This window comes from Aedes aegypti, chromosome 3, assembly GCF_002204515.2.
Source record: "Aedes aegypti strain LVP_AGWG chromosome 3, AaegL5.0 Primary Assembly, whole genome shotgun sequence".
NCBI lineage: Eukaryota > Metazoa > Arthropoda > Insecta > Diptera > Culicidae > Aedes > Aedes aegypti.
This window is the reverse complement of record NC_035109.1, coordinates 341,542,690-341,566,434: the sequence shown is the minus strand read 5'-3', so window position 1 is coordinate 341,566,434 and position 23,745 is coordinate 341,542,690. Positions and strand designations below refer to the sequence as shown.

At 44.3% G+C, this 23,745-nt stretch overlaps 8 protein-coding genes and 1 long non-coding RNA gene across 10 annotated transcripts; 5 read left to right on the top strand and 4 right to left on the bottom strand.

The window, feature by feature from the left end:
• Nucleotides 1-3,906, top strand: LOC110677811. 2 transcript variants are annotated; one of them, XR_002501206.1, is made up of 11 exons: nt 1-87; nt 155-655; nt 718-996; nt 1,059-1,385; nt 1,448-1,775; nt 1,838-2,165; nt 2,228-2,555; nt 2,618-2,945; nt 3,008-3,335; nt 3,394-3,652; nt 3,722-3,906. It is a non-coding gene; the product is annotated as an uncharacterized LOC110677811 (long non-coding RNA). The 2 variants fall into 2 exon arrangements; XR_002501205.1 differs by having other exon boundaries at nt 3,394-3,906.
• Nucleotides 3,907-7,035: 3,129 nt separating this feature from the next.
• On the bottom strand, nt 7,036-7,486 carry LOC110677809 (histone H4). The gene has a single exon (XM_021849336.1). The coding sequence runs from the start codon at nt 7,386-7,388 to the stop codon at nt 7,077-7,079; it is 312 nt and encodes a 103-aa protein (XP_021705028.1). The 5' UTR covers nt 7,389-7,486; the 3' UTR covers nt 7,036-7,076.
• Nucleotides 7,487-9,017: 1,531 nt separating this feature from the next.
• On the bottom strand, nt 9,018-9,392 carry LOC110678217 (histone H2A). Its single transcript, XM_021850837.1, has one exon. It carries the CDS (start codon nt 9,390-9,392, stop codon nt 9,018-9,020), a length of 375 nt encoding a protein of 124 aa, XP_021706529.1.
• A 190-nt stretch (nt 9,393-9,582) lies between these two features.
• Nucleotides 9,583-10,097, top strand: LOC110677807 (histone H2B). The gene has a single exon (XM_021849334.1). The coding sequence runs from the start codon at nt 9,671-9,673 to the stop codon at nt 10,043-10,045; it is 375 nt and encodes a 124-aa protein (XP_021705026.1). The 5' UTR covers nt 9,583-9,670; the 3' UTR covers nt 10,046-10,097.
• A 905-nt stretch (nt 10,098-11,002) lies between these two features.
• On the top strand, nt 11,003-13,238 carry LOC110679036 (histone H1-like). The gene has a single exon (XM_021852964.1). The coding sequence runs from the start codon at nt 12,410-12,412 to the stop codon at nt 13,088-13,090; it is 681 nt and encodes a 226-aa protein (XP_021708656.1). The 5' UTR covers nt 11,003-12,409; the 3' UTR covers nt 13,091-13,238.
• Nucleotides 13,239-17,842: 4,604 nt separating this feature from the next.
• On the bottom strand, nt 17,843-18,288 carry LOC110678933 (histone H4). Its single transcript, XM_021852602.1, has one exon. It carries the CDS (start codon nt 18,188-18,190, stop codon nt 17,879-17,881), a length of 312 nt encoding a protein of 103 aa, XP_021708294.1. The 5' UTR covers nt 18,191-18,288; the 3' UTR covers nt 17,843-17,878.
• A 78-nt stretch (nt 18,289-18,366) lies between these two features.
• Nucleotides 18,367-18,920, top strand: LOC110678931 (histone H3). Its single transcript, XM_021852599.1, has one exon. The coding sequence runs from the start codon at nt 18,456-18,458 to the stop codon at nt 18,864-18,866; it is 411 nt and encodes a 136-aa protein (XP_021708291.1). The 5' UTR covers nt 18,367-18,455; the 3' UTR covers nt 18,867-18,920.
• An 899-nt stretch (nt 18,921-19,819) lies between these two features.
• On the bottom strand, nt 19,820-20,194 carry LOC110678216 (histone H2A). Its single transcript, XM_021850836.1, has one exon. The coding sequence runs from the start codon at nt 20,192-20,194 to the stop codon at nt 19,820-19,822; it is 375 nt and encodes a 124-aa protein (XP_021706528.1).
• Nucleotides 20,195-20,384: 190 nt separating this feature from the next.
• On the top strand, nt 20,385-20,899 carry LOC110678932 (histone H2B). Its single transcript, XM_021852600.1, has one exon. It carries the CDS (start codon nt 20,473-20,475, stop codon nt 20,845-20,847), a length of 375 nt encoding a protein of 124 aa, XP_021708292.1. The 5' UTR covers nt 20,385-20,472; the 3' UTR covers nt 20,848-20,899.
• Nucleotides 20,900-23,745: the final 2,846 nt, after the last annotated feature.

Sequence of the window (23,745 nt, the reverse complement as noted above, 5' to 3'; positions counted from 1 at the left end):
CACGCAACATTAGTGCGGAAAGTAAACGCTACTGTGCGTACTTCTCGTACCACCGGCCTGTACTGTCAGTACTTGCGTTGCCTAGTGGTAAGTTTTGCAATAGTATTAAATGACCGACAATATAGTCTCTAACAAAGAAATTGACTTATTTCAGAACCTCAAGAGTCCACACAACACGAGTAATTCAACGATCATGAGATCTGGACATCGCTGCTGATAGAGGATACCGGCATTTCTCGTCCTTGGCCTGACAATCCAGCGGTAGTCAGTGTTGTTCTCTCATCATTTTTCCTGCAGTCGGGGCAACTCTACCGATTTGAGTTTGGGTCTCGGCCTTGCTCCGGTAGAGCTCTGCTTTGTTCTTGCCAACAACCAACAATGCTTTCGTTCAAACTGCTTCCATCCAAGTGTTGGGATAGTTTTCCTGGGAGATATCTGCATTGCTCCGATATCAACGCTGGCAGCCCGGCGCGTAGATCGTAGCTTCATCATTCTTCCTGCAGTCGGGGCATCTCTGCCGTTTGAGTATGGGTCTCGGCCTTACTCCGGTAGAGCTCTGCCTTGTTCTTGCCAACAACCAACAATGCTTCCATCCAAGTGCTGGGATAGTTTGCCACCCGATATCTCGGACTGCGATTCTTGGCTCATCTGTGAGGTAATTATAATTTGACGAAATCATGGAATAATGCCTGACTTCAATTCGTTTTACACTTCTAGCGCCCACATCCACAAAGGATTCCACACATCGTTGGAACTTTTCTTCCTCTGTGAGAATTCTGCTTTGCTCCGATATCAACGCTGGCAGCCCGGCGCGTAGATCGTAGCTTCATCATTTTTCCTGCAGTCGGGGCATCTCTGCCGTTTGAGTATGGGTCTCGGCTTTACTCCGGTAGAGCTCTGCCTTGTTCTTGCCAACAACCAACAATGCTTCCATCCAAGTGCTGGGATAGTTTGCCACCCGATATCTCGGACTGTGATTCTTGGCTCATCTGTGAGGTAATTATAATTTGACCAAACCATATAAAAATGTCTGACTTCATTTCGTTTTACACTTCTAGCGCCTACATCCACAAAGGATTCCAACACCGTTGAAACTGTTTCTTCCTCTGGGAGAATTCTGCTTTGCTCCGATATCAACGCTGGTAGCCCGGCACGTAGATCGGACTCAATCGTTAGTCAGCGATTGTTGGATACGTTCTCTCATCATCGAAAGCTCCATCATTTTTCCTGCAGTCGGGGCATCTCTGCCGTTTGAGTATGGGTCTCGGCCTTACTCCGGTAGAGCTCTGCCTTGTTCTTGCCAACAACCAACAATGCTTCCATCCAAGTGCTGGGATAGTTTGCCACCCGATATCTCGGACTGCGATTCTTGGCTCATCTGTGAGGTAATTATAATTTGACGAAATCATGGAATAATGCCTGACTTCATTTCGTTTTACACTTCTAGCGCCTACATCCACAAAGGATTCCACACACCGTTGAAACTGTTTCTTCCTCTGGGAGAATTCTGCTTTGCTCCGATATCAACGCTGGCAGCCCGGCACGTAGATCGGACTCAATCGTTAGTCAGCGATTGTTGGATACGTTCTCTCATCATCGAAAGCTCCATCATTTTTCCTGCAGTCGGGGCATCTCTGCCGTTTGAGTATGGGTCTCGGCCTTACTCCGGTAGAGCTCTGCCTTGTTCTTGCCAACAACCAACAATGCTTCCGTCCAAGTGCTGGGATAGTTTGCCACCCGATATCTCGGACTGTGATTCTTGGCTCATCTGTGAGGTAATTATAATTTGACCAAACCATGGAAAAATGCCTGACTTCATTTCGTTTTACACTTCCAGCGCCTACATCCACAAAGGATTCCACACACCGTTGAAACTGTTTCTTCCTCTGGGAGAATTCTGCTTTGCTCCGATATCAACGCTGGCAGCCCGGCACGTAGATCGGACTCAATCGTTAGTCAGCGATTGTTGGATACGTTCTCTCATCATCGAAAGCTCCATCATTTTTCCTGCAGTCGGGGCATCTCTGCCGTTTGAGTATGGGTCTCGGCCTTACTCCGGTAGAGCTCTGCCTTGTTCTTGCCAACAACCAACAATGCTTCCATCCAAGTGCTGGGATAGTTTGCCACCCGATATCTCGGACTGCGATTCTTGGCTCATCTGTGAGGTAATTATAATTTGACGAAATCATGGAATAATGCCTGACTTCATTTCGTTTTACACTTCTAGCGCCTACATCCACAAAGGATTCCACACACCGTTGAAACTGTTTCTTCCTCTGGGAGAATTCTGCTTTGCTCCGATATCAACGCTGGCAGCCCGGCACGTAGATCGGACTCAATCGTTAGTCAGCGATTGTTGGATACGTTCTCTCATCATCGAAAGCTCCATCATTTTTCCTGCAGTCGGGGCATCTCTGCCGTTTGAGTATGGGTCTCGGCCTTACTCCGGTAGAGCTCTGCCTTGTTCTTGCCAACAACCAACAATGCTTCCATCCAAGTGCTGGGATAGTTTGCCACCCGATATCTCGGACTGTGATTCTTGGCTCATCTGTGAGGTAATTATAATTTGACGAAATCATGGAAAAATGCCTGACTTCATTTCGTTTTACACTTCCAGCGCCTACATCCACAAAGGATTCCACACACCGTTGAAACTGTTTCTTCCTCTGGGAGAATTCTGCTTTGCTCCGATATCAACGCTGGCAGCCCGGCACGTAGATCGGACTCAATCGTTAGTCAGCGATTGTTGGATACGTTCTCTCATCATCGAAAGCTCCATCATTTTTCCTGCAGTCGGGGCATCTCTGCCGTTTGAGTATGGGTCTCGGCCTTACTCCGGTAGAGCTCTGCCTTGTTCTTGCCAACAACCAACAATGCTTCCATCCAAGTGCTGGGATAGTTTGCCACCCGATATCTCGGACTGCGATTCTTGGCTCATCTGTGAGGTAATTATAATTTGACGAAATCATGGAATAATGCCTGACTTCATTTCGTTTTACACTTCTAGCGCCTACATCCACAAAGGATTCCACACACCGTTGAAACTGTTTCTTCCTCTGGGAGAATTCTGCTTTGCTCCGATATCAACGCTGGCAGCCCGGCACGTAGATCGGACTCAATCGTTAGTCAGCGATTGTTGGATACGTTCTCTCATCATCGAAAGCTCCATCATTTTTCCTGCAGTCGGGGCATCTCTGCCGTTTGAGTATGGGTCTCGACTTTACTCCGGTAGAGCTCTGCCTTGTTCTTGCCAACAACCAACAATGCTTCCATCCAAGTGCTGGGATAGTTTGCCGAACGTTTTCTCGGACTGTGATTCATGGCTCATCTGTGAGGTAATTATAATCCGACCAAACCATAGAAAAATGCCTGACTTTCGTTTTACACTTCTAGCGCCTACATTGACAAGGGATTGCACACACCGTTGAAACTGTTTCTTCCTCTGGGAGAATTCTGCTTCGCAGCGGTTTAAAAATGGAACAACATCAACAACTTACTTTACACGACGAATTCTTATAATTAAGTCCGATTTCAACGCAACCATTTTAGCGCACGCACAATATGGTGCCAATCTCAATCATTATCCTCCGCCTGCTTCTGTTAAAACCTTGCAGTCATGATCACCATCATCACCACAAAAATTTAGTTTGAGGTTTGGTAGATATGATTCGATCGAAATATTGAAAAATATCTTACACTTCGTTTTGTTCTTCTCTTTCAGATACAACATTCGGGCATTGTTCAATCTATGGTATCCATCAAACAAATCTCTAAGATGCTGGACATTACTTCGTCTGAATATAAACAGCTTCGTTTGAAAATGATACCTAATTGTAATCAGCGATCTTCATCAAGCCATCAACACCACAACAAGAAAATCGGCCCTTTTCAGGGCCACCAAGTGTTTACTAAAGAGTTGTTTTGAGTAATATTTCTTATTAAATATATCACAATTACCACTTTTAACGATTTTTGGTAAAATCAAAAATCGGTCCCAGTACCCAAGCTAAAGTATGAGCAGAAACGTTGACATGCGTATGTTTTGTACGCTCATGCTTTCCAGATGTTGTGTGCACTCACTACACAATTCTTTGTTTTGGATTAATTTCAGGTAGTAATGCATTCCCAAACACAGACATCAAAACAACATACCAAGCAGTCGAAAGATTCCGAACTTATCTTTCATACCGTGTGTATATTGTAAAGTTGTGATTATCATGGAAGACGAACCGAGCACGCAAGAGGTCATCGATTTGTTGGAGGTGGTTGGAGCCATCGAGCAAAGTAAATCCGCTTGCTGCGTGATGAGCTTAAACGTTCGAAGCCTCTTGGTGCATGCATCCGACATAGCAGCTGATCCCATCATGAAGATGGCTGATATCTTGGCCTTGTCCGAAACTGGCAGCCCCTCAGAGGTAAAAGGATTTACCTGCGCCGCCAAGGCCAAGCGTTATTACGCTAGAGCTGCCGGTGTAGCAATACATCAAAACAACTCTGCGTCTACCTTGGCCATACCTCACACGATCCGCCAAGTTTGTACCAGTCATGATGTGGAGCTGGGCCGTTCAGACCATTATGGTGATATCTGCGCTGTAGAGATAACTATAATGGGCCAGCGAACGATTCTGTTTTGCGTGTTTATTGAGCCGAATACCACAACGAAGCAAAAGAAGTTCTTCATGACGCGGAATTTATTCGAGTATCAGAAGGAGGACAGACCAATGATCGTGACAGGAAATTTAAACATCGATCTTACCAACCAGGAAAATATCGAGTTTGTGGATTTCTTGGAGAAGTACCTGAAACTCAAACTAGCTTCGGATCCCTCTAAGCCAACCAATCTCAGCGGTTCTTGTGTCGACATGACCTTCACGCGCAACATTCGGGTGGAAAACAAGAGTTATTATTCTTGTTTCTTCTTTCATCGACCGATTCTTTCGGTGCTACAGTGTTAATCATTCAAACGGCCCTTTTCAGGGCCACCGAATTTTTCAAAAAGAGTTATTAAGCATTGATAAATTGCATTAGACAATGAAACAAAACTACAAACATATGTCTTTTCTAAATTCACAAACCATTACATTCTGGATTATAACTAAAGGAAGATTGCAATTATGACATTTGACTATAATACAAATGCAGCAAATTACATGGCGTAGTTAACGTCATGCGGTCGTGTCTTGTACACAACCCCCACTGATTTTTTTTTTTATTTCTCAGAGGCACCCGAGTTGCGCGAAGAGTGAAACCAAATCTACCTATCGAACTGTCAAACTGTCTACCTATCGAGCAGACCAGCAAAACAAATAGGGGCTATTTTCGAAGACGAAGAAGAACAATCATTCAAAGAAGCAAATGCAAATATATAGGTTATGATCCTGTTGCATTTAAGTATCAAAACCAATTCAAGCCAATTTCAATATCGAGTTAGGGAGAGTTAACTGTATATAGGTTATGATCCTGTTGCATTCAAGTATCAAAAACAATTCAAGACAATTTTACGAAGTATTGACAGTTTCCAGATTAATAACTATGAAAGATCTAGCAGTTAAAAGAAAACGGTTTGCGTTTGCAGGAGTTCCAAGTTCGATAATATTGATGTATTATCTGATTAAGGTTGAGCATAACTTATGAAAATGAATGAAAGCATCAAAGTTATTGATCAAAAAGATTATGTTTTGTTGTTGGCATAATATGGTTTCATTTGCGAAAGTCAAATTCCTTTACAACCCTGTTTTGCAGTTACGTCAAAAATCACACATTTTCATGATTATCTCAGAAATCTGTCATAGGATCCTCAGCATTGTGTTTGGCACGCGACGAGAGAATACAGTACTGACCCGATTTTGTCAGCCAATTTTAGATTTGTCAAAAAATTGGTATCGTCATGCTTTACCACGTACCCTCTTTAAAAGTCCATGTAACCATGTCGAAATTTGAAATTCATCGAGGGGCTGACAAAATCGGGTCCTTACTGTAGTAGGGCTGTCCTTTGTTTAATTATTGACATACTAGAAGTTGCTTGAAAACACCCCATTTTACGGTAGACATTTCATCATCCACTTTCAATGCATTTCAATGAAAGCTTCGAAGCTTGAAAATGTTCGTTCAAAACGATTTTCCCGGTGACCTTCTCAAATTCCCGTCTTTCTCCCGGTTCGGTGATTCGTTTCGTTTCGGGTGCGCGAACACAATTCCAGTGCTTGTAAATATTGATTGCAACCGCATCCAGTGAGCGGGACATTATGGGACATTTCTCATAAGGCACAGTGTGGAACATGATGAAATATTTGTTCGTCCATCGCATTGTGGAACCGAGCGAGGCAAACTAAGAAGTTCCTAACGCAATCCTAATGGAATTTGATGAGGGTGAAATAGGGAGTGGTACGACGAGCGTTCCGTACCTTACACTGAAGTCCGGAGTTGAGATGCATGCACGTGAGATTGGTATGGAAAGATGCACGCACTGGATTTCACCGGCGTGGCATCATAGCGGTTGTTGTTTTCGAACCGAAACCGAAGCACAACAAGTAAGTAACAACAGTAGTGTGCCACCCCGGGAAATGACAGTGCTGACTAGACTAGACTATGTATGTATATATATCGTCCCCTTGATGCTACAACTAGATAACTCGAAATTCGAAATTTTTGACTTCAATATGTCAAAACATTTTTCTTAATTAGATCTGCAAAATATCCACAGGTCTTAAGCGTGTGATTCAAAATACACAAGTTAAAGATTATTTTTCAATCATAATCTCTGCGATTAACCATCACCTTGTTAAACGGTCATACTTTCAAAGTTGCACATCTCAAAATTTTGATTTTCGAGTTATCTAGTTGTAGCATTAAGGGGACGATATATATATATTGGCATTTTATGGTGTCTTCCAATCGGAGACGAGAATTTTCTCCCCAAGCCACGCCACCGCCGGACTGCAAAAGCGTGTAGTGCTTGTCCCATTAGATTACCCTTGCTTTTAGTGTGTGTGAACATTTGTCATATCAACTCTTTGATGAGTGTGTTTGGTGGCCCTGAAAAGGGCCGTTTGAAGAGCGAAACTTTGGAATGCGATTTAACCTCCGAAACCGTACAGGGTGCGTCCCTGACGCTTCAGAGCGTAGACAACATCCATAGCGGTAACGGTTTTACGCTTGGCGTGTTCAGTGTAGGTAACGGCATCACGGATGACGTTTTCCAGGAACACCTTCAACACACCACGAGTTTCCTCGTAGATAAGTCCGGAGATACGCTTGACTCCTCCACGACGAGCCAGACGACGGATTGCGGGCTTGGTGATACCCTGGATGTTATCACGCAAAACCTTGCGATGACGCTTGGCGCCTCCTTTTCCGAGTCCTTTGCCTCCCTTGCCACGGCCGGTCATTTTGGATGAATTTGGTTCTGTGTTCGACGACGGTAGTACTGGAACTGATGGCTGCGCCAAACACTAGCGGCCACTTTTATACCCACTCGAGGGTTGAGTTCTTCTTTCCTCTCTTGCTTGTTCTATTCTTCCGTGGCTTCCGATTGGTTGCCTGCATCGATATGAGCATATAAAAGAGGACTGCCTGGTTTTTTGACCCTCATTCTGTCGCTGCGTTTCAACTGATCCGTTTGGATTGAAAGCAAATTAATCATCATCTAACACAATGGCCCGTACCAAGCAGACTGCTCGTAAGTCTACTGGAGGAAAAGCTCCTCGCAAGCAGCTGGCTACCAAAGCCGCTCGCAAGAGCGCCCCAGCCACCGGAGGTGTCAAGAAGCCTCACCGTTATCGGCCAGGAACCGTTGCTCTGCGTGAAATCCGTCGCTACCAAAAGTCGACTGAGCTGCTGATCCGCAAGCTGCCATTCCAGCGTCTGGTTCGTGAGATCGCCCAGGACTTCAAGACCGATCTGCGCTTCCAGAGCTCGGCTGTCATGGCCCTGCAGGAAGCGAGCGAGGCCTATCTGGTCGGTCTTTTCGAAGATACCAACCTTTGCGCCATCCACGCCAAGCGTGTCACCATTATGCCCAAGGACATCCAGCTGGCTCGCCGTATCCGTGGAGAACGCGCTTAAATTCGGTCTGCATTATAGTTGCCATTCTCAACAAAACGGCCCTTTTCAGGGCCACTAGAGCATTCCCTAAAAGAGTTGTGTGAGCAATTTTCCCTTCAGTGTACCTAAAACTGTTTGTTCCCCTGGGGGAACTACTTCCTAAAGCCCCTTGACCACCGAACGATCATACTCTCAACACTGATGAGGGGAGGTACGTCAACCAACCGACAACTCGAGTTGTCCCTTCATGCTTCGCTTTGCACACACTTTTGAATGTGCATCTCCAGCGCGGACTTCATTCTCTGGTACCGGCCGTATGTTTCCCCTTCTTCTTATGCTCTTTTCCGGATTCAGAAGCTTTCCCAGCTCGCCTCCCCTTGTTGCTACAAACTAGACAACTCGAACATCCAACATTGAAAGTTTGACCGTATGATTGAAACGTAATCTTTGGCTTGTTTACTTTGAATCACACCCCTATGATAGTTATAATTGTGGGGTTTGGAAATTGATTGATTCCCTCAATATTAGGAGCTCCTGATATAGCCTTTCCTCGAATAAATAATATAAGTTTTTAAATACTACCTGCTTCATCAACTCTTCTACTGTCAAGCAGTAGATAGTAGAAAATGGGGCAGGAACTGGATGAACAGTTTACCCTCCTCTCTCTTCAGGAACAGCTCACGCAGGGCTGGCTGTTTCAATGTTTTATGTTTCTGTTTCGGCAAATTGAACTCCAAAAATCGAAAGTTCGAGGTATCCCGAACAGAACATTTAAGAAGCCCAAACGTTTCCCCCCGCGGAATCTAGGAATTGATTCAGAAATGGTCATAATATGGCCGATATCTCTTCATCGATCCTCTCTGTGGCTAAATTAGATAAATCTGCAATATTTCAACAACAACTCTCTAGCGGTGGACTGGATATTGTCGTCCTGAAAAGGACGGTTTTTGGTTTGATGCACGCAGTGTAGTAACTTATGCCTTCTTCTCGGTTTTCTTCGGCAGCAAGACAGCCTGAATGTTGGGCAGAACACCACCTTGGGCGATGGTAACACCGGACAGCAGCTTGTTCAATTCTTCGTCGTTGCGGATGGCCAACTGCAGATGACGGGGAATGATTCTGGTCTTCTTGTTGTCACGGGCAGCGTTTCCTGCCAATTCGAGCACTTCAGCGGCCAGATATTCCATAACGGCAGCCAAGTAGACTGGAGCGCCGGCACCGACACGCTCGGCATAGTTGCCCTTCCGGAGCAGACGGTGAATACGACCGACTGGGAACTGCAATCCAGCGCGGTTGGAACGGGACTTTGCCTTTCCCTTAACTTTGCCTCCTTTGCCGCGGCCAGACATTTTGTGGTTGAGTTTGAGTGGACTTGAGAAACAAACGTTCACGAAGCGTACGTAAGCGGTACTGATGGTGATTTCACCGGATGAGGGTATCTTTTATACATGCGTAGCCCTGCGCTGCACTCATACTAGGATGGTACGAACGAAATGGATGAAGTAGCAAACGAAGCGAAGGGGCGGAACAGCGCTCACCATTCTACGGGTATAAAAGAGAACCGACTGGTTCGGTCGGGCATCAGTTTCAGTTTTCGTTTGGAATCTAAAACAACGTTAGCAGCACGATGGCACCGAAAACCAGCGGAAAGGCCGCGAAGAAATCCGGCAAGGCCCAGAAGAACATTGTCAAGGGCGATAAGAAGAAGAAGAAGCAGCGCAGGAAGGAAAGCTACGCCATCTACATCTACAAGGTGTTGAAGCAAGTTCACCCCGACACTGGCGTTTCGTCGAAAGCCATGAGCATCATGAACAGCTTCGTCAACGACATCTTTGAGCGTATTGCCGCCGAAGCCTCCCGCCTGGCCCACTACAACAAGCGTTCGACGATCACATCCCGCGAAATCCAAACCGCCGTCCGGCTTCTGCTCCCGGGAGAGTTGGCCAAGCACGCCGTTTCGGAAGGCACCAAGGCCGTCACCAAATACACCAGCTCCAAGTAAATGACGACCGACACTGCGTTCAATCACACCAAACCAAAAGGCCCTTTTCAGGGCCACTATTTCAATCCCGAAAAAGAGTTGATTTTGAAAATCTGACACTAGACTGTTTTATCACACTATTGAACCGACTGAGGTAGTGCCACGGCGGTGACTTCATACGTGACAACACCCCCCTCTCTTATCAGTTTGAATTTATTCAATTCATTTTATTTATTCGATGTTATCAGTTTCAGTATTGATTAATTATAACGATTACAGTTGCAGAGATTTGGATCCCCATTCAGCTGCGTAATAAATAATAGGAATTTAATTGTTAAGCAGTATAGGGAAAAATCTGTTCACAAAAAAACCCTAGATCTAAGTTTTTCCATCAGTTTGAATTTAAAACAAGAAGATCCACTTCGTACGTTCAACATTTCTGCTGATTGCAAAAAAAAAAATGTTGTGCCAGCCATGTTGTACCTTAACCACACTTCATTCACTAGCAGAACGTTTAAAGTTCAATATTTATGCTGATTGCCATGTTGCACCTTAACAACTTCATTTTTGCTATCGGTTGTGCTGCATGTTAGTAGTTTAGACAATTTTGACATCATAGGACTAGCTAGCTAGGCAGGCATGATGACAAGTTTCTTCTCAACGTATTGGAAAGAAGCTCATTATGTTTTCTAGCGTCCCATTACAAACGATCTCGTAAGAGCATCCCAGCAGTTCAGGCTATCATAATAACGTTTATCGAACAACAGTTCGTCCCCTTGATGCTACAACTAGATAACTCGAAATTTGAAATTTTTGACTTCAATATGTCAAAACATTTTTCTTAATTAGATCTGCAAAATATCCACAGGTCTTAAGCGTGTGATTCAAAATACACAAGTTAAAGATTATTTTTCAATCATAATCTCTGCGATTAACCATCACCTTGTTAAACGGTCATACTTTCAAAGTTGCACATCTCAAAATTTTGATTTTCGAGTTATCTAGTTGTAGCATTAAGGGGACGAGTTGATGCAAATGTTATCGATCGGATAAGCTCGATAATGCCATCAATCAGTTCCCATTGATGGGGCCCATTCACATAGCTCATGGGTGGGTGGTGTGTCTTCGAGATGTAACGGGTCAAACGAAACAATGGGTGGTGGGCGCGTTGCAAATGGTCATTGTTGGCGTTATGAAATTTGCGAATGATGGTGACATGACACGTTGTGTGGTTGCCATTCGGCTTCCTGGCTCGGGTGTTGCTCAGTACTAGCACGGACAGACACGTTGAACAGCCCCTGAGGGCACTGTACACAAAAATATATCTCGATCGGGGGAGTGTAGGGTGCAGTTTCTACACCGGGAACACGTGCCGTGGGGCATGTTAGGGACTTCCGAGAACAATTTGTCGCGAATTCAGCGCGACATGTCCGGTACTACTGCCGCCAGAAGAGATTGTATGGAATGTTCATTCGATGCAACTGCAGCTAGCAAAACCGATGCCTATTCGGGCAGATTTCGCACTAGCTCATTTGCAGATTCCACCGCAGGGAGGGTGCTTGCTTTGCTTGCTTGCTTCTTGAAGTAAAACATTCTCAGATAAACTAGATCCATAGTAGCACGTGCACTGTCCTTTTCCAATGCAGTTGCCGCCGATGGCTGAGGCAAATGCCAGCAATTTGCACACATTCGACCAACCAACAGTGCACAGGTGGAAGGTGATTAGTGTTTGGTGACATTGTTTTCCGGACAAAATGGCACAAACTCGTGTGACTGACGTCATAGTCGAGCCCAAGTTTTCGGTATGTTTGATGAAAAACATCAAATTAACATTGTTCAAAGTTTACTAAAACCAAACGCGTAACATCGCTCGTCGGCACTGGGAATGACTTTGTTTGAGGCTCATTAGGGGCCATTAGACACCGGCATACTGGCTATACCCGCATGTCACCGCAAAGAGCAACCATTCATGTTGCCAAATTCACCACCGCCGTGCAGGGTGGTATTGTTTCAATAGTTACTATTGATTGTTTTATCGAGCAAAGCCACACCATATGGCGCACGGGTGCTGTAAAGACATGTCTCAGCGGTGCTTCTCGCGAAACCGGCCCGATGTGGCGATGACGGGCTGCTAGCGAGACTCATGCACTCACCAAACGGACATACTAGACAGGCAAATACTTAGTGCGATTACCGGAAAAATGCGTTTTAAAAAGGTGTTACCAAAAATATGTACAATATTTCGCGAACAGTCATCCAGTGGACGACCATGTCTGCATCCCTAACACAGACGACGAAATCGAACACCGCACTGTTGCCAGAATTTCCGTCATTCATTCGTTTACTATCGCCATCGTGTGAGTGTTACTCTAGCTACCTATCGAGATGTCTGAAGTTGCCACTGAAGCCGCTGCCGCAGCCCCGGCTGCCTCGCCAGCCAAGACCAAGAAGCCAAGGGCCCCCAAGGGACAGGGCAAGCCGAAGAAGCCGTCGACCCACCCCCCAGTCAACGACATGGTTGTTGCTGCCATCAAAACCTTGAAGGAACGCAACGGATCGTCCCTGCAGGCCATCAAGAAGTACATCGCCGCCAACTACAAATGCGATGTCGCCAAGCTTGCCCCATTCCTCAAGAAGGCCTTGAAGAATGGCGTCGAGAAGGGCAAGTTCGTCCAAACCAAGGGCACCGGCGCTTCCGGTTCGTTCAAGCTGAAGGCTGAAGCTAAGAAGGCCGCCAGTGAGAAGAAACCGAAGAAGGCCGGCGAGAAGAAGGCCAAGAAGGCTACCGGAGAGAAGAAGAAGGCCACCAAGAAACCAGCTGGGGAGAAGAAGGCCAAGAAGCCAGCCGGCGAGAAGAAAGCCAAGAAGCCGGCTGCAGCCAAGAAAGCCAAAGCTGCTGGTGCCAAGGCTGCCAAAAAGGCCGGTGGTGTGAAGAAGGCTGCTGCTCCGAAGCAGAAGGCCACCAAACCTTCCAAGACCGCCGCCAAGAAGCCCAAGACCCCAAAACCGAAGAAGGCTGCCCCAGCCAAGAAAGCTGCCGCGAAGAAGACCGCTGCCAAGAAGTAAATTTGGGACAGCAACCGTACTGTTGTAAAACAGTATCTAACATCCAATCAGTCCTTTTCAGGACTACCATCCAAGTTTAGAACAAAGAGTTGCACAGTCAATGATATTCCATTCCTCTCACAGAGGGAAATAAATCCCCCCGAAAAGTTACGTGCACTTTGCCACTGAATGGCGAATTCTTCCCGAACCCTTTCGCAAATCAATAAAATTGGCCAATCATGCAGCACTGGCTGGCACTCACTGTAGCGGTGCATCCGTACCCAAAGCAAACCTCCACTAGAGGAACAGCTTTTGATACACTCGAATGATTCAAGGATTTGAAGACGTCTGTCGACTTAAAGGCTCCCCCAGATCTAAGCGACTTTTTACGGCGACAGCGACAAAAAAAAAAAAAAAAAAAAAAAAACGTCGCGATTTCGCTGATGCACTGTTTGATAAGCCACAGCGACGCGATTTCGCAGCGATTCGCGTCGTGTCAGTCAAGATGGTTCCATAGAAGAGTGCTTGCAGCGACACGACAACGAAATCGTGTCGCTGTCGCCGTAAAACGTCGCGTAGTTTTGGGGGAGCCTTATTTAAATCGGGTTGAGATTCGTAGCGTTGCCTTGTGAAACCAAAACATGTTTTCGCGGCAACCTGGAATCGAACCAAGGACCTTGCGATCGATAGGCCCGTGCGTTTTCAATACACTCAGGCAAATGGACTATCGAAATACATTGGATGCACTTATGAAAATTCGCCACAATAAATCGGGTTGAAATTCATAGCTTTGCCTTATGAAAGCCAAACATTGGCAACAAAAAATGTTTCTCGCAGCAACCTGGAATCGAACCAAGGACCTTGCGATCGTTAGGTCTGTGCGTACACCACGCGCCTACCGACGCCTGGATGTGAGTTGATGCTAAAACGAAACATAAAGCGTTCGTATGTCAAAATGCAAAATGTATGCATTTCGATAGTCTAGTTCACAGGTCCGTACGTACCGGACCTACTGGGCAGGCTGAGTATCGACATCCCAAGTAGAGCGGTCAAGTACAGTTTGCTGCTAATTACCAAAGTAATCTTGACAGCTGATCCAGTATGAGCGAACTGCCACTATTTTCCTTGCGGAATAATCAAATTACTCTTGTGGATGTTGCAAATTAAATTAATTGGCAGTAAAATATACTAAGCCCAGGGATTGGCTTCTGAAAATCTCAATCTTTCGGGGCCAATGGGTCGACCTTGCTCAGTATGTTTGATTTTCGTAATCCAATGCTGTTCCACTATTCCAAAGATGAGAGCAAATTAATACAGTTTGTGCTTGCCGCACAATTTCGTAGGTACCGAAGCAAGATTCAGAATCAGTCATCATCGTGCCTTTCGATTGATTCTGAACTGCACATAACGGGACTTCGATCGCCAACTTCCAGAGGAATAATTTCCCCACTGCGTGTAACTGATTTTAAGCGTGATTGGCGAATCGAACGCCTCACATCCCCATCGCAGTTTGGGTACGAGAGAAAGAGAGTGAGCACCGCCGCCATTTGCTTGCGTGCACCGAGAAAAATTTGCGGCTCGAAAATTTGGCCCTGAGCTCCTGACACTCAAATTGAAACCGGTAAATTACTTCCGCCGCTGTTACTACACGTGGAGCATTTCCGTTGGAGTGAACGCGTCTTCATTATCAAAATTTTTTGTGCTCATTCTTTTGATTTATTTCGCACATGGGGTTTTGCGAATGCCTCTTCTTCTTCTCATTTTTCTTGGCCGGCTTCTCACTTTATTTTTTATGTGACCATTTTGCTCACATGGCTTGTTGGGACCGACTTTACCACTACACTAAGGAAGGCCTTAACTGCTATTTATCAACATTATGCTCTTCAAGTGCGTCTTACTGCCGAGTTTCAGATAATTTGGCCGACAAAAACTCCAGATGCCAAAATAAATCAGTGTTTCATTAAATTGATGTTTCTCTAAAGTAATTAAATCTAGGGTGAATTAAAAAAATAAAACAAACCCACACATGTAGCAGCATCTACCTTACCTATTCAATTTGTAATCGATTAGTTAACTAATGAGAGATTAGAAACTCTTAAAATGCTGTTCCCAAGGAAATCTGGATTTATTGTGGTATGGATATTCAACAACTTAGGATTTTTTTTTTTTTTTTTTGTATCCAATATGTTTGAGTGCAAAAACTTTCGGCAAGATTATTTTAGGCTAGTAAACTTTTCTTTCAAACTCTTGAGTCGAAAAGTTAGAGCCAAGCTCAAAAAATCAAACAAACATTGTACTACATTGCTAATTATTGAGAAAAGTGAAACCTTTTTAAGAAGTTAGTACCGTAAAATGGGGTGTTAAGGACTCGTGGGGTTTTAAGGGATTGAACTTCTCCATCAAGTTTGAAAAGTCACAAAAACGTCGGAAGTCGATATATCAGTCATCTGAAATGCTTGCTTTGTTCGGAGGATTGTGAGCTGCATTATGTGATCGGGGATATCTATTAATATTAGGTATTGTGGAGTCTAGATATTGAAAACGATTCAAACCATTTTTGAAAGAATTTTATTGGCAAAAAAGATTCAACTACAAAACAATGAAACAATATTAACAAAAATATGTGGGTAACCCAGAACATAAGTATATTTAATTGAGATCACAACGCAGACAAAAGCTTTTGAAAATGTTATCTAGATTTCGCCTTTTAATATTTCTTATGGAAAAAGTCTCTTTTTGAAAGTTAGCGGGGTGTTAGGGGATTATCTTTTCTACTTTTTCCAAGTTACAAAACTCGTTCGATTTATGCCGATATATATTCCATTATACTTTAGGCTTGTTCCGTGAAGTAAAACTGCATTGTAAAGGTTAAGGGGACTATTTTGTTTGTTACTGAATATTACTAAAATGTCTAGCCCTGAAAAAATGGGAATTTTTTTTTTTTATTTCTCAGAGGCACCCGAGTTGCGCGAAGAGTGAAACCAAATCTACCTATCGAACTGTCAAACTGTCTACCTATCGAGCAGACCAGCAAAACAAATAGGGGCTATTTTCGAAGACGAAGAAGAACAATCATTCAAAGAAGCAAATGCAAATATATAGGTTATGATCCTGTTGCATTTAAGTATCAAAACCAATTCAAGCCAATTTCAATATCGAGTTAGGGAGAGTTAACTGTATATAGGTTATGATCCTGTTGCATTCAAGTATCAAAAACAATTCAAGACAATTTTACGAAGTATTGACAGTTTCCAGATTAATAACTATGAAAGATCTAGCAGTTAAAAGAAAACGGTTTGCGTTTGCAGGAGTTCCAAGTTCGATAATATTGATGTATTATCTGATTAAGGTTGAGCATAACTTATGAAAATGAATGAAAGCATCAAAGTTATTGATCAAAAAGATTATGTTTTGTTGTTGGCATAATATGGTTTCATTTGCGAAAGTCAAATTCCTTTACAACCCTGTTTTGCAGTTACGTCAAAAATCACACATTTTCATGATTATCTCAGAAATCTGTCATAGGATCCTCAGCATTGTGTTTGGCACGCGACGAGAGAATACAGTACTGACCCGATTTTGTCAGCCAATTTTAGATTTGTCAAAAAATTGGTATCGTCATGCTTTACCACGTACCCTCTTTAAAAGTCCATGTAACCATGTCGAAATTTGAAATTCATCGAGGGGCTGACAAAATCGGGTCCTTACTGTAGTAGGGCTGTCCTTTGTTTAATTATTGACATACTAGAAGTTGCTTGAAAACACCCCATTTTACGGTAGACATTTCATCATCCACTTTCAATGCATTTCAATGAAAGCTTCGAAGCTTGAAAATGTTCGTTCAAAACGATTTTCCCGGTGACCTTCTCAAATTCCCGTCTTTCTCCCGGTTCGGTGATTCGTTTCGTTTCGGGTGCGCGAACACAATTCCAGTGCTTGTAAATATTGATTGCAACCGCATCCAGTGAGCGGGACATTATGGGACATTTCTCATAAGGCACAGTGTGGAACATGATGAAATATTTGTTCGTCCATCGCATTGTGGAACCGAGCGAGGCAAACTAAGAAGTTCCTAACGCAATCCTAATGGAATTTGATGAGGGTGAAATAGGGAGTGGTACGACGAGCGTTCCGTACCTTACACTGAAGTCCGGAGTTGAGATGCATGCACGTGAGATTGGTATGGAAAGATGCACGCACTGGATTTCACCGGCGTGGCATCATAGCGGTTGTTGTTTTCGAACCGAAACCGAAGCACAACAAGTAAGTAACAACAGTAGTGTGCCACCCCGGGAAATGACAGTGCTGACTAGACTAGACTATGTATGTATATATATCGTCCCCTTGATGCTACAACTAGATAACTCGAAATTCGAAATTTTTGACTTCAATATGTCAAAACATTTTTCTTAATTAGATCTGCAAAATATCCACAGGTCTTAAGCGTGTGATTCAAAATACACAAGTTAAAGATTATTTTTCAATCATAATCTCTGCGATTAACCATCACCTTGTTAAACGGTCATACTTTCAAAGTTGCACATCTCAAAATTTTGATTTTCGAGTTATCTAGTTGTAGCATTAAGGGGACGATATATATATATTGGCATTTTATGGTGTCTTCCAATCGGAGACGAGAATTTTCTCCCCAAGCCACGCCACCGCCGGACTGCAAAAGCGTGTAGTGCTTGTCCCATTAGATTACCCTTGCTTTTAGTGTGTGTGAACATTTGTCATATCAACTCTTTGATGAGTGTGTTTGGTGGCCCTGAGAAGGGCCGTTTGAAGAGCGAAACTTTGGAATGCGATTTAACCTCCGAAACCGTACAGGGTGCGTCCCTGACGCTTCAGAGCGTAGACAACATCCATAGCGGTAACGGTTTTACGCTTGGCGTGTTCAGTGTAGGTAACGGCATCACGGATGACGTTTTCCAGGAACACCTTCAACACACCACGAGTTTCCTCGTAGATAAGTCCGGAGATACGCTTGACTCCTCCACGACGAGCCAGACGACGGATTGCGGGCTTGGTGATACCCTGGATGTTATCACGCAAAACCTTGCGATGACGCTTGGCGCCTCCTTTTCCGAGTCCTTTGCCTCCCTTGCCACGGCCGGTCATTTTGGATGAATTTGGTTCTGTGTTCGACGACGGTAGTACTGGAACTGATGGCTGCGCCAAACACTAGCGGCCACTTTTATACCCACTCGAGGGTTGAGTTCTTCTTTCCTCTCTTGCTTGTTCTATTCTTCCGTGGCTTCCGATTGGTTGCCTGCATCGATATGAGCATATAAAAGAGGACTGCCTGGTTTTTTGACCCTCATTCTGTCGCTGCGTTTCAACTGATCCGTTTGGATTGAAAGCAAATTAATCATCATCTAACACAATGGCCCGTACCAAGCAGACTGCTCGTAAGTCTACTGGAGGAAAAGCTCCTCGCAAGCAGCTGGCTACCAAAGCCGCTCGCAAGAGCGCCCCAGCCACCGGAGGTGTCAAGAAGCCTCACCGTTATCGGCCAGGAACCGTTGCTCTGCGTGAAATCCGTCGCTACCAAAAGTCGACTGAGCTGCTGATCCGCAAGCTGCCATTCCAGCGTCTGGTTCGTGAGATCGCCCAGGACTTCAAGACCGATCTGCGCTTCCAGAGCTCGGCTGTCATGGCCCTGCAGGAAGCGAGCGAGGCCTATCTGGTCGGTCTTTTCGAAGATACCAACCTTTGCGCCATCCACGCCAAGCGTGTCACCATTATGCCCAAGGACATCCAGCTGGCTCGCCGTATCCGTGGAGAACGCGCTTAAATTCGGTCTGCATTATAGTTGCCATTCTCAACAAAACGGCCCTTTTCAGGGCCACTAGAGCATTCCCTAAAAGAGTTGTGTGAGCAATTTTCCCTTCAGTGTACCTAAAACTGTTTGTTCCCCTGGGGGAACTACTTCCTAAAGCCCCTTGACCACCGAACGATCATACTCTCAACACTGATGAGGGGAGGTACGTCAACCAACCGACAACTCGAGTTGTCCCTTCATGCTTCGCTTTGCACACACTTTTGAATGTGCATCTCCAGCGCGGACTTCATTCTCTGGTACCGGCCGTATGTTTCCCCTTCTTCTTATGCTCTTTTCCGGATTCAGAAGCTTTCCCAGCTCGCCTCCCCTTGTTGCTACAAACTAGACAACTCGAACATCCAACATTGAAAGTTTGACCGTATGATTGAAACGTAATCTTTGGCTTGTTTACTTTGAATCACACCCCTATGATAGTTATAATTGTGGGGTTTGGAAATTGATTGATTCCCTCAATATTAGGAGCTCCTGATATAGCCTTTCCTCGAATAAATAATATAAGTTTTTAAATACTACCTGCTTCATCAACTCTTCTACTGTCAAGCAGTAGATAGTAGAAAATGGGGCAGGAACTGGATGAACAGTTTACCCTCCTCTCTCTTCAGGAACAGCTCACGCAGGGCTGGCTGTTTCAATGTTTTATGTTTCTGTTTCGGCAAATTGAACTCCAAAAATCGAAAGTTCGAGGTATCCCGAACAGAACATTTAAGAAGCCCAAACGTTTCCCCCCGCGGAATCTAGGAATTGATTCAGAAATGGTCATAATATGGCCGATATCTCTTCATCGATCCTCTCTGTGGCTAAATTAGATAAATCTGCAATATTTCAACAACAACTCTCTAGCGGTGGACTGGATATTGTCGTCCTGAAAAGGACGGTTTTTGGTTTGATGCACGCAGTGTAGTAACTTATGCCTTCTTCTCGGTTTTCTTCGGCAGCAAGACAGCCTGAATGTTGGGCAGAACACCACCTTGGGCGATGGTAACACCGGACAGCAGCTTGTTCAATTCTTCGTCGTTGCGGATGGCCAACTGCAGATGACGGGGAATGATTCTGGTCTTCTTGTTGTCACGGGCAGCGTTTCCTGCCAATTCGAGCACTTCAGCGGCCAGATATTCCATAACGGCAGCCAAGTAGACTGGAGCGCCGGCACCGACACGCTCGGCATAGTTGCCCTTCCGGAGCAGACGGTGAATACGACCGACTGGGAACTGCAATCCAGCGCGGTTGGAACGGGACTTTGCCTTTCCCTTAACTTTGCCTCCTTTGCCGCGGCCAGACATTTTGTGGTTGAGTTTGAGTGGACTTGAGAAACAAACGTTCACGAAGCGTACGTAAGCGGTACTGATGGTGATTTCACCGGATGAGGGTATCTTTTATACATGCGTAGCCCTGCGCTGCACTCATACTAGGATGGTACGAACGAAATGGATGAAGTAGCAAACGAAGCGAAGGGGCGGAACAGCGCTCACCATTCTACGGGTATAAAAGAGAACCGACTGGTTCGGTCGGGCATCAGTTTCAGTTTTCGTTTGGAATCTAAAACAACGTTAGCAGCACGATGGCACCGAAAACCAGCGGAAAGGCCGCGAAGAAATCCGGCAAGGCCCAGAAGAACATTGTCAAGGGCGATAAGAAGAAGAAGAAGCAGCGCAGGAAGGAAAGCTACGCCATCTACATCTACAAGGTGTTGAAGCAAGTTCACCCCGACACTGGCGTTTCGTCGAAAGCCATGAGCATCATGAACAGCTTCGTCAACGACATCTTTGAGCGTATTGCCGCCGAAGCCTCCCGCCTGGCCCACTACAACAAGCGTTCGACGATCACATCCCGCGAAATCCAAACCGCCGTCCGGCTTCTGCTCCCGGGAGAGTTGGCCAAGCACGCCGTTTCGGAAGGCACCAAGGCCGTCACCAAATACACCAGCTCCAAGTAAATGACGACCGACACTGCGTTCAATCACACCAAACCAAAAGGCCCTTTTCAGGGCCACTATTTCAATCCCGAAAAAGAGTTGATTTTGAAAATCTGACACTAGACTGTTTTATCACACTATTGAACCGACTGAGGTAGTGCCACGGCGGTGACTTCATACGTGACAACACCCCCCTCTCTTATCAGTTTGAATTTATTCAATTCATTTTATTTATTCGATGTTATCAGTTTCAGTATTGATTAATTATAACGATTACAGTTGCAGAGATTTGGATCCCCATTCAGCTGCGTAATAAATAATAGGAATTTAATTGTTAAGCAGTATAGGGAAAAATCTGTTCACAAAAAAACCCTAGATCTAAGTTTTTCCATCAGTTTGAATTTAAAACAAGAAGATCCACTTCGTACGTTCAACATTTCTGCTGATTGCAAAAAAGTAAGAGGTTGTTTCCGAGATACGACCGCCAAGTTGACGTTGGATAACGTTAGCTTCTTCTATTTCCTGATTTAGGACCGTCACGAACTTATGAAAGATTTCTAGGTACTGACAAAAAATCTGATCAATTTTCAAACTATTTGTTGCATGTTAATTCTGATCTATTATGGACATTGAGTGTTATTATTTGGTTGGTCCGGTTAACACTTCAACACCGATAGAACCGGTCGATGGAAGATGAAGCATGAGCGGTATCTTTTGCTCTCCAAATATACCGGTTGAACGTTAGGTCCATTCATGATCCACTAAGATTGGTTGCTTTAGTGGATTCCGAATAGTGAGGTTGAGGCTCTTGTCCATGAAGTCCGCTAACTCTGTGTTCTCCTCTTTGCTCAAATCGATGTTGAAATTACCTGTCACGATGATTGGCATGGTCTCCTTTTGATACTCGGAGAAGTTTCGCACCATAAAGAACTTCTTCTGCTTCATTGTGGTATCCGGAGAAATGGAGAAGCAAACCAGTAGAGCCCGACAATTCATTATAGTGATCTCGGCTTTGCGCTGATCACCATAATCATCTGACAAGCCCAGCTCCACATCATAACAGGTGCAGAGTTTGCGAATCTTGTGCGCCACAGCAATCGTTGTTGCTGGCGGTGAAATAGATCAGGACTTCTTGATTAAGGCCACGGGACGGTGTTTTAATCACCCTCTCCATATGAAAAGTTAATCTCAAGTACCACTCAATATATCGATGCGAAAAATGTATCACTAGCATTATATATATGTAGTGCACAACCCATTAAATTTTCAGTTCTGCGATTCCAGAGGTTTGTTTGAGGATACCAACCTGTACGCGATCCAAGCCAAGCGTGTCACCATTATGCCGAAGTACATCCAGCTGGCTCGTCGTATCCGTGGCGAAGGCGCTTAAATTGCATTGAAGCACAATTTCAAACAACAACCCTTTACAGGGCCACTATTGAATAATTAATATTTAGTTATCAATTGTAATTTCGAATGATAAGTTTTCAACGGAGATAAATGGCAAACAAAGTTTATCTAGGTTCCCGTCGCTCGGGTCGGGCGGCGTTAGCATTTTTGCAGTCTTCTCTGTGTGTGTATTTCGGTTCGATCGACAATTTCTTACCAAATCAAAACGTCAACAAAGCTGTTGCTGATAAGTTTTAGCTCTTTGTTCGCCAAGTTGATACTGATCGCTCTAGCATGCGAAGACGACAACGGCATCATTCAATCATCACTAATTGCGAGGCAAACCGTGATAGATTCTTAATTCAAGTGCCGTTCGCGATTTACTTGACCGCGCACACAATGGGAATTTTATTTCTTGACACTGTGATTCTCCAGAAGCATTATTTAGCCGTGATGAATGATTGCATGCAAATTACTGACCAAAATCTGAATCAATCACATCCAATCACCAGTAATGTCACTCTTCACGGTAGAAAATTCTCACAACTCTTTCAAAATGAAATGGTCGTCCTGAAAAGGACGGTTGGGGCTAGTCACCGTCGATCGAACTGGGTTATCAATCCATTGTTAGACAGAAACACAGCAAAAGATTACCGAAGACGATTAAATCGAAATGCAGTCGGTAATTTTGTGCTTCGTTGTTTTCGTTGGTTTGCTCACTCCTCCGATGGCAATTTTCAAGGTTTCTAGACGAGTTCTCCACGAATTTGATGGTGTAGCTGGATGCCCATGGCCATGATGAGCGACTTCACCCGCAGCATTTAGCTTGGGTTGAGAATAAACAAGAGCAGAAGCAGCGGCAGCGACGAATGTGTAAAATTTATTCCGATAGGAGTCCTTCTCCGGTTGCTGGTCGACGATTGACTGATGTCGCGGGTTGGCTTCGACTGAACACGATAGAATAAAGAGGAGTAAGAAGAAGGCCGAAAGGGGCGTTTCCCTTTGCATGACGAAAGTGGCTAAGATATCGAGCAATGATGTCTGTGCTAGGAATACACAAGAAAAATATGCTTTTATAAGACATGATATTTATCGATTTTTCAATAGTTTATTCATGAAAATCAATAGTTTTAATTCGTCCCCTTGATGCTACAACTAGATAACTCGAAATTTGAAATTTTTGACTTCAATATGTCAAAACATTTTTCTTAATTAGATCTGCAAAATATCCACAGGTCTTAAGCGTGTGATTCAAAATACACAAGTTAAAGATTATTTTTCAATCATAATCTCTGCGATTAACCATCACCTTGTTAAACGGTCATACTTTCAAAGTTGCACATCTCAAAATTTTAATTTTCGAGTTATCTAGTTGTAGCATTAAGGGGACGAATTAATGGAGTCGATTCGTAGAAAAATTCCTAATATTCAATGGTTAGCTATTGATAAACAATAGTTTTCTTTTGTATGAAGGAAAATTTCTGATCCATGGGTGCCAAAATGATGAAAATTGTTCAATGAGAATTTCTT

Coding starts and splice junctions, on each gene's coding strand:
- LOC110678932 (XM_021852600.1), top strand. CDS start 20,473: ATGGCACCGAAAACCAGCGGAAAGGCCGCGAAGAAATCCGGCAAGGCC.
- LOC110677807 (XM_021849334.1), top strand. CDS start 9,671: ATGGCACCGAAAACCAGCGGAAAGGCCGCGAAGAAATCCGGCAAGGCC.
- LOC110678217 (XM_021850837.1), bottom strand. CDS start 9,392: ATGTCTGGCCGCGGCAAAGGAGGCAAAGTTAAGGGAAAGGCAAAGTCC.
- LOC110679036 (XM_021852964.1), top strand. CDS start 12,410: ATGTCTGAAGTTGCCACTGAAGCCGCTGCCGCAGCCCCGGCTGCCTCG.
- LOC110678216 (XM_021850836.1), bottom strand. CDS start 20,194: ATGTCTGGCCGCGGCAAAGGAGGCAAAGTTAAGGGAAAGGCAAAGTCC.
- LOC110678931 (XM_021852599.1), top strand. CDS start 18,456: ATGGCCCGTACCAAGCAGACTGCTCGTAAGTCTACTGGAGGAAAAGCT.
- LOC110677809 (XM_021849336.1), bottom strand. CDS start 7,388: ATGACCGGCCGTGGCAAGGGAGGCAAAGGACTCGGAAAAGGAGGCGCC.
- LOC110678933 (XM_021852602.1), bottom strand. CDS start 18,190: ATGACCGGCCGTGGCAAGGGAGGCAAAGGACTCGGAAAAGGAGGCGCC.